At 52.8% G+C, this 11,473-nt stretch overlaps 2 protein-coding genes across 2 annotated transcripts; one reads left to right on the top strand and one right to left on the bottom strand.

The window, feature by feature from the left end:
• The first annotated feature begins 595 nt into the window (after window positions 1–595).
• Window positions 596–4,161, top strand: SELENOH (selenoprotein H). Its single transcript, XM_073346756.2, has 5 exons — window positions 596–678; window positions 1,339–1,502; window positions 1,854–1,999; window positions 2,565–2,682; window positions 3,767–4,161. The coding sequence occupies exons 2-4, from the start codon at window positions 1,345–1,347 to the stop codon at window positions 2,663–2,665; spliced, it is 405 nt and encodes a 134-aa protein (XP_073202857.1). The 5' UTR covers window positions 596–678; window positions 1,339–1,344; the 3' UTR covers window positions 2,666–2,682; window positions 3,767–4,161.
• Window positions 4,162–5,837: 1,676 nt separating this feature from the next.
• On the bottom strand, window positions 5,838–10,673 carry BTBD18 (BTB domain containing 18). Its single transcript, XM_073346752.1, has 2 exons — window positions 10,547–10,673; window positions 5,838–7,906 (listed from the first exon to the last, which is right to left on the bottom strand). The coding sequence occupies exons 1-2, from the start codon at window positions 10,671–10,673 to the stop codon at window positions 5,838–5,840; spliced, it is 2,196 nt and encodes a 731-aa protein (XP_073202853.1).
• Window positions 10,674–11,473: the final 800 nt, after the last annotated feature.

Here is an 11,473-nt window from a genome sequence, read left to right as displayed (position 1 = left end):
AGCACTGATGTCTCTGCTGGACACTGCTGTAGGGAAACTCATGTTCCATGGGTCTGGGCTGGGCACTGCTGTGGAGAAGCTCACAGTGCTGAGGTCCCTGATGGGCACTGCTGTAAGGAAGCTCTCGGGAGTTGGGACAGGACCCTGCTGGCACTGCTGTAGGAAAGCTCACGGCACCGAGGTCCCCGCGGGACACTTGCAGCACTGCACGCTCATGTTGCTGGAGTCTCAGAGGAGACTTTGGGAACTGCGCGGGGAGGGGAGGGGCAGCTGAGCTAGGCCCAGGCCTGCTGCAGACACCGAGTCTCAACAGCCCAGGTTGAGCTCTGATTGGCTGCAAAGAAGCCTCATTAATATTTAGAACGTTGTGTAACAAATTCGGGCAGGAACCATCCTGCAGAAAGTTGTGGGGGGGAGGCTGTGCAGTACAAACCGCTCCATGTGTCTTCATTACAAAACTGTCCTGGCTGGATCCTGAAGCGGCTCCGATCACGCTCAGCTGTACCGGGGACATAGGCAAGGCTGGTTCAGCTGCTGCTCCTTTATTTTCCCCACCTTTATTTTCCTCTGTTCCCCCTCTCTGTGGCTTCAAATGGTTGGGAGCAGGGCCATTTCTTCTGGCTGGCGGGCCCGCGTGGCTGCGCTGTGGTTCACTGCTGTGCCCTTGCTGGGGAGGAGGTAGGTTGTGTGGCTGTCTCTAGGGAGGTCTCATTTGCCCATGTCTGTGCTGTCCTTCGCGGGGGGGCTGGTGCATTGGTGTCTGGGCTCCACTGCTTGGGGCGGGGGAGCTGCTCCGCCTAGACCCCCAACGCTGGGGTGCTCAGGAAAGACGCTACTGGTACCAATTGCAGGAAGTAGGTGCTGGGGGGTGCTTTACCAACGCCCTGCTGATAACGCGCCTCGAGTCCGCCCTGTCTCCTGGTCCATCTAGTCATAGCCATCGCCTCTTTCGCTTTGTTGGTGTCCCTCAGTCCTGCCCTGCAAACACATGCTGGTGCCCCTTGACCCTGCCCTATCTCCCCCACCCCTTGCTGTTCTAGTCCTCTCGCCGCCCGCCTCTTGGTTTTCATTGTCCCTTGAAAGTCTCTACACTTTGTGCCACTCCCCCATCCCCCCGGTTATTTCTGTGGCTGCGTGGATGGGGCCTGCGGTCCTGCCTCTAAGGGTAGAAGGCACCGCTGTGATCATGTATCCTGATCCCCCTCTGAATAACACAGGCCAGAGAACTTCCCTGGATTAACTCCTGTTTGAGCCAGAGCAGATCTGTTCCAAAAACATTCCATCTGGATTGAAAAATACCAGAGATGCATGGTAAGGGACTCTTGTTTATTCTCCCAGAGCACGATGGCCCCCAAAGGGAGGAAGAGGAAGGCAAAGGAGCCTGAGGCAAAGGCTGTGAACTCTGAGGATGTGAAGCCAAATGGTGGTGCCAATACACTGCCAAAGAGGTTAAGGGGCGAAGGAAGTCAGGGGCCTGGACCCCGGGTGGTTATTGAGCATTGGTGAGTCCTGGTCGGTGCAAGAGGGTGGGTGTTTTTAAGCCGCAGCAGGCTTATGTTCTTGTGGAAGGCACCAGGGATGCTCAGGTGGTGGATGGGTGCCAATAGCTGGCAGGAGGGGACCTGTCTGTGGGGAGGATTATCTGCAGGGGAATCAGTCAGACACAATTCCAGAGGGGGAGCAGGTTTGGGGGGCAGGGGCACAGGTACTGAGTTGGGGGATGTGGCCATGGATGAGGCTGGGCTGTGCTGAGAGTGTGGCATTGCTGGTTTGCTCAGCTAACTCCTCTGCAAGAGGCCCGCTAGCAGAATCGCCAGCCCTGCTGACCCCCATCACTCCCTCCTCCCCCGCAGTAAAAGCTGACAAGTCTACAGGCGCAATGCCGACGCCGTGAGCCAGGCGCTGCGCCGCACCATTGCCAACGTGGTGGTGGAGATCAACCCCGAGACACCACGCAGGAACAGCTTTGAGGTGTCCCTGGTGAAAGAGGATGGAAGAAGTAAGTGCTGGAGTTTCTGTACAGCAGTGCTCAGTCAGGGTGCAATGATTGAGGCGGCACGGGAGAGCCAGGACAGGGCAGTGCCAAGGAAAAGTGCCTGGGTGACTGTACCCTGGGGTAGGGATGCCCACACGTTGCTTTGTGAGATTGCCCAATTTGGCACAGGCTGATGTGGTGAGCTCCTCATGCGGTGAGCTACTTCATGATTAGGTTCCTAAAGGCATGTTATCCCTTTCTCACACTCTTTGACTGTTCAGAGCTCTGTGGGGCAGAGATAGTGCCTCACTAGGGGCCTGTGCAGTGCAGGCCCCTGATTTTAATTGCCGTGGGGGCTGTCTGTGCAGTGCCTGGTACATTGGCGGGACCCTGAACTCGGTCAGTGGGAGTCTGTACCAGGCGCTGCACATTGAGGCCCCTGAATTCGCTTGGGGGCAGGTCTGTGCAGCGCGTGGTACAATACAGGCCCCATATCTCGCTCAGTGGGGGTCTCCAGGGTCTACTACAATAGAAACCAATAGGTAGCATCCCACACGTAACCACCCCTACCTTGTTGTTGGGGTTTCAGTGGTGGAGCTATGGAGCGGCATTAAGAAAGGGCCACCTCGCAAGCTCAAGTTCCCTGAGCCAGAGAAGGTGGCTGACATGCTTAAGAGCAGCTTGGTCTAAAGCAGAGCTACACCAAGGTGAGTTATCCCAGACTGGACTAGCAGAAGGGATGGCTACTGTAAATCAGAGGGAGGAGGGGAGAAGTGACTAACAATTAGTACGGTTGAGATCCGTGTCTGACTCCAGCACAAACCCCCTCAGCTTGCGCTTTTTTTAATTGCCGGCACCACCTGGGGTCCCCAAGTCAAGCTGGGCTCTTTCCTTCTCCTGTATCATGGCCAGTCATAAAGGTCTTGCAGAGCAAACTACACTGTGAACGACCCCTGAGCCACCTCCTTGCCCTCCATAGCCAAGCCCTAGCATCAGGGCCAGCAGATAATGCACAAGGAAGAATAGAGTCCAGCTTGCACTCTCTAAGCGGTGGTGTCTCTGCAGGGCTAATGGGAGCCGAAACACATGGTTTTCACTAAAAGATCCGACTCCATGCAGCTGTGGTCATTTCTGTACCTGTGTCTAATCAAATATCTGCTATAGGGCACATTGCTGACAAGTTCAGCGTGTCCAGTTAAGGCAGGCTAGTGCTAGGGATGCGAGAATGCCACTGTCGTTGGAGCCTCGGTCTGTTCCAAGCCCAGAACGCCTAGAGAGTAAAACCTAGTCCAGGCTGTGTTGGCTATTCCTGTGAGGGTGGAGTGTCTTCTTTCCTGGAGTTGGAAGCGGGGCTGGATCCATCAAAAATGGCTTGTGATGGGGAGGAGGTAGCAGGCACGGCATGGCAGGTACTTCAGTGTCATGCTCTGTATTCCAACTGCTGAGCAGAAACCCCATCCACATGCTGTGTGGTCTCTCCCCCGTGGTGGGAGCGCTTAGCTCCCCAGATAAAGGTAATATGAGGGAATCACAACATACCTGAAAATCCAAGTGCTGGGCTAGTACACTGACCTGTGGACCATCCTTCTTCTCAAGGAGCTGTCACCCCTTAAGTTTGCAGGCTTGTCACTGGCTTAAGGGTGACCTCAATGTGGCTGCCTCTAGCAAACAAGGCTAATGTAGGTCAGTGTTTTGGGTCCAAATGACTGGATGCTTAGTGCAGGAGTGAGGTGGCTATATTTTTCTGTGTGAACAGCCAGGGCTGACACCTTTCTCTCTCTCATCCGGCAGCTGGTCTAGGACCCATCCATTCCTTGCATGGACCGGAGCATCCATGATGAGGCATGGTGCAGTGGGGGGGAGCCGATGGCCAAACCTCAATCATGTCTCTGATGCTGCAGCTCTTCCTGCTGGGAGTGGTGGGCCAGATGCCGCCACTCTGTCCTTCGCTTCTGTTTTGCTCTTCACTTTGCTCCCACAAGCAACCTCTGGCCTTCCTTAGCAGATCATCTTTCACTGTTTTGTGGTTAGACTTTTTTGTAATAAAGCTTCTAAAAAAACCTCTTTGTAAGTGGCAGCAAGGTGGGGTGATAGCTCAGAGGTCACCATGCAGGCTGGTCAGCTGGACTGCACCTTCTCCTCCTCCCCCTATGTTGAACATCTTGCAGGCAGCAGTGGAGAGCCCCACTCAAGGACATGCTCATGCGTTCTGTTAGGAGTCTTGCCAGGTGTTCTGCTCCTGCAGGAGGGAGGAAATGGCTCCTGGCAGCTTGCACTGCCTGGCTAGGAAAGCAGGTGCAGTCCACGTAACAGAGGGCCAATCCAGCAGAACAAACAAGAGGCAAATCCAACAAACTCTTTATTTCAAAGAAGCCCCACCCTCTCACACTCCAGGCTGTCCTTGCTTTCACCTGTATTTTTCCATTGCCAAAGGGGCTGCTGGAGCAGGGGCCAATCCCTGCAGCGAGAGAAGTGGAGGGAGCATGGCACAAAGTTCACATGGTTCCCAAGAGAGGGAGGGGGGTGAAAATACATGTGGATGTTAAGGGTAACAGATGTTCTCATTAGGACAGTGATACATGAAGATGAGGACTAAGTAACTATGGAGCTGGTGTTCTTTGTCAGTGGAGGGATACATGTGCTGTGGAGGGCAGCTGGATCATAACAGGAGACCATCAACTCTGGATGAGATGCACAACAGGTTAATGGGGCAGCAGTGCGATAATGGGAAATGAGGGACGGTGGCTTGTGCTATTGCATTGCCAGGCAGGAGTGGAGTTTGCTCCTGAGATAGCCATGACTCCACAGCTGAGGCAGGTAGGCTGGTACCACTGCTGGCCAGATATTTTGCAAAACTAGAGTCCTGGCTGCAGCTTTAGGAGCTCCTAATGGTGCTCCACCAGCATCTGTGGCCTGTGTCCCCAGGGCCAGGTTTAGGAAGGTTAAGATGTTTATGTACATAAATGTAGAGGAAAAAGCTTAAGCTAAATGCACAACAGGGGCAGGAAAGAAACTTAAGACAATTAGGCAAGGCCTATCCTGGGTCCCAGCACTGGGAGGTGGGAGTGTGATCTGACAGCACCTGTGAGAGAATACAGTTAGCATCACCTTTAAAGAGACTCTACAACATACAGGGGTGCTGGCTACCACCCCCAGTTGATATTTCCACCATTTCATCCATGCTGGGCCCATTCATTCCCTTCTTTCTCTGCACCCACACATCTCTACCTTGTACATCAGCAAAATATCAGTGGGTCTGACAGGGGCTGTGACAGCAGGAAAGGCTTCTTCAACATGTGCACCCCTCTGTCCTAGCACAGGCAGAGGGGAAGCTCCAGATGACTGGGAAGGGCTGTTCTCTTTCCAGCCTCCTGTCCTCTAAACACAGGCTGCTCAGCAGAACTGAAGCAGCGTTAAGATTATTCAACCACAGAGGTCAGCAGAGCTCCAACAACAAAGTAGGTAACACTGGGGCCACCCCGTTCTCAGTCCTACTGCGTCATCAAGTGACCAGCACATTGGTTTAAATCTCAGTGACCTCCCTGTGTATGACTCAGCCCCATCCGAGAATTAATGGGAGGGTAGGGGAAAGGATGCTGCACCTCCATCCTGGCTTCACCCCAGCTGTGCCCTCCAACTGATCCCTGTCCCCCACTTGCAGAGCCCTTTAGCGGTGGGACAGCTCTTCCCACTGTCAGGGTCTGCAGAGCTCCCCACTCCAACAACCTGATTCATTTTGTTACTAGCAGCTTCCCACAGTCAGTCTCAGCTATGGCAACTACACCTCAGTGGCCAGCTGGCTGTGATGGCTCCCATAGGCTAGACGCCCTTCCCCTCCGCTATAGACCAGGCCTGGTGGCCACTAGTTCAGAATGTCCACTTCTTCATCAGACTCCGAGGAGGGGTCAGGCCTGACGCAGGTGATGCCAGCAGGTACCAGTGCCTCCTCAGCGCCGGCCATGATGTCAATCTCGTCGCCCTCCGGACTGTCAGGGGGCTGATGGTCCAAAGGGCCATGCTTTGGGCTGCTTCGGGGCAGCCCCCAGGGTGCCTGAAGCTGAAGTTTTGTCTCCATCCCAGCAGCCTGGGTGGTGCAGGGTCCCTGCCCTTTCCCCATGCCATCTTCCGCAGGGACACTGGGGAGTGGGCCCAACTGAGCCTCCCTGCTGCCAGCTGTCAGTGAAGGGTGCTGAGGAGTCTGGGGGCTGGCAGGAGCCAGAGGCACTGGGCTGAATGAGGTGGGGTGGTGACCGCTGGAGAGTACCCTCCTGGATACAAGATGGCCACTCACAGACTGCCCCAGGGGATCCCCATCTGCAGTGCTAAGGGCAGAATGACCACCCCCCACCTCCCACCCTGGCAGGGGCCCCTTCCCTGCGTCGTCCCACTCTGGCCACAGCTGCATCTCTGGGGGATGCCACTCCTCGCCTGCTGCAGCAGCACCCATGGGTGTCATGTTTGGCCCATGTGATGGGCCCGTGGAAGGGGCACAGCCTGCCGTTCCTCCTGGCCCAGCAGTGCCCAAGCCCTCAACACCACTGCCTGATAGCAGCAGGTCCAGCATCTGCTCCAGCGGCGCTGAGTCCCCAAACTCCTCATTCTCACTCAAGGGCTCCAATGCCGCCATGTCCAGCTCATAAGGGTCCCTGCAGCCATCTCTCCCATCTGAAGGTCCCTGTTCTACTGTCACCTGCTCAGGAAGCAGCACAGCCTCCAACCTTCCAGCCAGCAGCTCAGTGGAGCTGGCTGCCCACGTCCCTGGCAGCTCTGGCCAGTGCGTAAACTTGTGCGGTCTGGAGCTGGGTGGGGAAGCCACAAGGGAGGTGCCTGTCTCTCCCATTGTCACTGGGGCTCCCTTGGGCTCCCTGGCTGATGTCTCTTGTACCACCTCCCAGCAACTCCCATTGACGACCTTCCTGAGCTTCACACTACCCACATGCCCCTCCTCTGGGGCAGTGTCTGAGCCAGAAGCCGATGCACTGGAGCTGTGCTTCCTGTTGCTGGTCTTTGGAGGCACAGGGAGGCTCCCGCCATGGCAAGAGGGGCTGGCCTGCTCTGGCCCACCTGCTTCATCCCAGCCTGGGGTCTTCTGCCGCCAGAGGCGCCGGATGGATGTGGGGGTCTTGCCAGGTGCTACAGTGGGGGGTGCCTTCGTGGCACAGGCACTGGGGGGAGGCGGCAGTTTCAGGCGGCTGAGCTTGATCTTTCTTGGCAGTGGTGAGCAGTCTGTGGTGCAGCCCTCGCTGGGAAAGGCCTGCTCAGCGCTCCTCTCACCCTGTGACCCTTCAGCCTTGCCCAGTGTGCTCCCCACACCGAGGCTCCTGTCTAAGCCCAAGGAGTGGCTCTTGGTTCTCACGTTCCCAGTCTCCACTGGTTGCACAGGAGCCACCGCACCCTGCATCCCCGACTGGGCTCCCCCGTTCTGAGGTACTACAGCCGCCCAATACTTGGCGCTCTCCGTTTGACTAGTGGTGCTGCTGGCATGTACCCCGCCATCAGCTGGGGGCTTTGCTGTACATTGCTTGCCTGCCACCAGGGGGTGGAATGTCCGTGGGATAGCGGGAGCAGGAGGGCAGGCTTGCGGCACAACCCTAGCAGAGATAGGAACCAGGCAGGGCGGCTGCAGGCACTTCCGGTTCAAGCGCCGACCCAGCACCTGTTTCACCAGCTTCCCACCCTCCAGCTGCAGCGACTCCAGTTCTGCTACTTGGAACTGCCGGGCAGCAGCCAGGACATCCCGGGCCTCCTCCCGGGACACTTCCATCTCCGAGGTGTATAGGAAATCCACCAGCTTCCGCAGTGTCCCGATCTTCAGACCCCGCAGCTCCAGCACCACTTTGCACTCCTTGGAGGGCATTTGCCTCTCCAGGCACTCCATGAAGAAGGGGCTGCAGGCAGAGAGAATGCAGCAGTGAGCTGGTACAGCCTCTCCTGCAAACAAAGGAGTGGACCATCAGCGTCATAGGTTAGCTGGGCTCTGCTACTGCATTAACTATTACTACCCTGTTCCAATCCCTTTAACAATGGGTGCTTTCCTAGGTTTGGGTTGGCCTGCTCTGTGCTGCTCCTGTCTCCAAATATGCATCCTTTCAAGAACCCTACTCTGTGTTGGGCTCGGCTTCTCTCTATTCAGTAGTAATAAACCTCACTTATGCAGAAGGGCAGTTCACATTTTAACTACCCCAAAGCCGTGGTATTACCAACCCCCAAAAATTCAAAAATCAGGAGTTGGACCCCACCCCAAAAGTCCTGAGATTGGCTTAAAATCGTTATTTTTATTTGCCTTCTGATTTCAGAAACTTTCAGGAGTCCTTGCTTCACTTTTTCAAGCTTTCCTCCACAAGCACAAGGAAGGCTAGAAACACACTTTAAAAAAAAAAAAATTAAAGCAAAGATTCTCTTACTGTCTTCCAATTCCTGCAGCCAGGGTGATAAGAAAAGCACCAAATATTGCAAGACATGATAAAAATCACACGAGTTGGCAACACTGCGTTATGGTTCCTGAGGCAGCTCTAACTCGGCGTCCTTATGCTGGGATGTGGTTTCATTTTTGTCTGTGGAGAGATCAGATCTCCATGGCCCCCTCTCCAGCCTTCCCTCCCCTCCCCTAGCAAAGGATGCCACTCCCCAAGACACTTCTTAGTAGCAAAGACAGTGCTTCCATTTAATACTAGGGGGAGGGTAATTCAAGGGGATGCTTTTATTTCTGAGGTTCCTTCCACTGCTCCAGTTAATTGCATCGACAGCCAAATAAAACTAACAAACCCCACTCTAAATAAAATTAAGCTGTTTGCTTCCTTTAAAAATAACAAGCCACCCACGCTTTTCTCCATATTCCTTTTCTATCCCATGGCACATGGTCCCTGAAGAGAAACTATGCAAGGAAGCCACTGTGAGGGTGGGGCTCTGGGGAGAGCATGCATAAGCTTCTAGGGAGGCCTGGGTGGTTCAACACTGGTCCTGGGGGCTGGGCTGCAGGGTCCCACATCCCAGGGAGGGATACCGGATGAGATCTGTGCCCCAGGATTATGCTTAAGAGGCCAGACCTAGAGTGTCTGGACTCTGCCCAGACCCAGTGGGCTGGAAAGCATGTGGGGTCCAAAGATTTGGGTCCAATCCAGCAGTCTAGTGACTATCCACAAAGGGGAGACTCAGACAGACCTGTGGCCCTCCATTGCCCTGGAGGAGCGGGGATTTTATTGAGAATGTATTCACTTTTCTGGGGGCCTCTCCTGCTGCCTTGAACCCAGCCAGCACCTACAACCTGGCCTCTCCCTAGCACTGCTACTCAGAGCAGCTTGGAATACTCTAAGGGTGGCCACTTTGGCTGCACCCTCTTTGATTCTTTAAGAGACAGCTAGCAGCAGTGATGTGCAGCCAGGAAGTTGCTCCAAACCCTCCCCTCCAGAAGGGGGGGAGAACTATAGGGGAAGGTACAATGCTGCCAGAGTTTTCAGTATTTCAGATTTCAACCAGAATGTTATCTTAAAGGAAGGATTTTATTTTTCATTTAATTTCCTCTTTCAAAAAACACCCAAGAAAGAGGACACTGAGCACTGGCACATTGAGGCAAATGTTATTTCAGTGAGAGACTGACAGACATGTCTCTAGCTACAGAACAGCTGGTTTGTGTCTCTCTGGAGTTCCACCCTGACACAGCCAAAGCTACCAGCCAGCAAGGAATAAAAGCTTCCTTACATACAGAAACAAACAAGATATAGTATGAGCAAGACAGTGAGATGCATGGCCATGTTCCCCAAACACACACACACTCTCATGTCCTGGGTCTTGGTTCACACTCTATGTGCACCATCTGCAAAAGTCAGAAGCCTCACTAATTCGAAGGATGCCACTCTCAAGACACTTCTTCTTAGCAGCAAAGACAGTACTTCCAGTTAATATTAAAAGAATTAAACTTTGTAGAGCAGTGGGGACCTTGCTTATAGATGCAATGAGATAGGAGGCTGTTGCTTGAAACTTCCCGTCACCCAATAAAAGTTTCAACAGAATAACAAGACACTTAAAAAATATTAGTGAGACAATCGCCCCCACACTTAACAAATCAGGAAGCTTCAAGATTAGTTTGATTAATGAGTCAGAGACTTTCACAGACCAAAATATGCTCAAGTTGTCAGCTGAACATGAAGCAGCTGAGGGCGAAGTTCATATAAAATGGTCTCACAATGTTCCAAGCAAGGATGTACACTTAGTATGTCTGCTGACAGATATCTGGCACCATGTAGGAAGGCTGTTATTTGCAAAACCTCTTTGGAAGTACTTCCACTTTTGTGCAGACCTTTTTCTACTTATGATTCCCAAACAAATCAAGCCCATCACTGCTGCCTATCACACAAGGCCGCATCAGTATCACAGTCCCCACTGATACAACAGCCACTGCAAACAGCAAGGTAAGGGCTGAGCGTACATACAGTGCCCTATATGTTAAAATGTAACTACATACTTATGTGTAATTAATATTCTGTGGAAATGTACACAAGCACAGGAGAGGTGACAATTCAGTCCCAGGTACAAGAAAGGTGGGTACCAATCCACTGCCCTCTTTCAGGTTACCTTCTGCCTGCAGGATGACATCACAGAATACATCTGCCCTCTGCTGGCGATGGAGCTGCAGGAACGCCATGCGCAGGAGGCGGGAGTTCCGATAGAGAATCTTAGAACCGGCCACAGGGGAGCACATATCAGCAGAGCCTCCCTCTTGTTACCAAAGACACCAGATTCCCTGCAAACGGAACACAGTCCTGGGAACGCAGTAGGCTCTATCTAGCAGAGCACCCTTGGTGGATTTAGTACTCCTAAAAGTGAAAGACTGAAGGCAGGAAGTGAGCTTCTGCAAGCTTCTGCCAAGCCATCTCCCCCTGGAAGGACCGTGACTGTTATAAACTATTTTATTCCTGGCTCAGTGATAAATTGGGAAGGAGTCAGTGAAGAGCCACAAGGATGATTAAGTTTCAGAGTAACAGCCGTGTTAGTCTGTATTCGCAAAAAGAAAAGGAGGACTTGTGGCACCTTAAAGACTAACCAATTTATTTGAGCATGAGCTTTCGTGAGCTACAGTGAAGTGAGCTGTAGCTCACAAAAGCTTATGCTCAAATAAAGGTGCCACAAGTACTCCTTTTCTTTTTAAGGATGATTAAGGGATTGGAAAAACACACCATAGAGTGAGTGACTCAAGGAGCAAAATCTATTTATCTTAACAAAGAGAAGCTTAAAGGGTGACTTGATCACAGGTTAGGAGAATTACCTGGGGACCAAAAATCTGATAATTGAGGGCTCTTGAATCTAGCAGACAAAGATCTAGTAAGTTCCAATGGCTGGGAGTTGACGCTAGACAAATTCAGACTGGAAATAAGGTGGACAATTTTAACAGTGAGGGTAATTAACCATTGGTACCACTTATTATGCCTTGTGACGGATTCTCTATCCCTGGCAATTTTTCATTCAAGATGGGATGTTTTTCTAAAAGATCTTGTTTGGTTC

Source organism: Lepidochelys kempii, chromosome 6 (assembly GCF_965140285.1).
Source record: "Lepidochelys kempii isolate rLepKem1 chromosome 6, rLepKem1.hap1, whole genome shotgun sequence".
In the NCBI taxonomy this organism is placed as follows: Eukaryota; Metazoa; Chordata; order Testudines; family Cheloniidae; genus Lepidochelys; species Lepidochelys kempii.
Note: the sequence above shows the minus strand (reverse complement) of the source record. Positions and strands in the feature narration are given on the sequence as shown.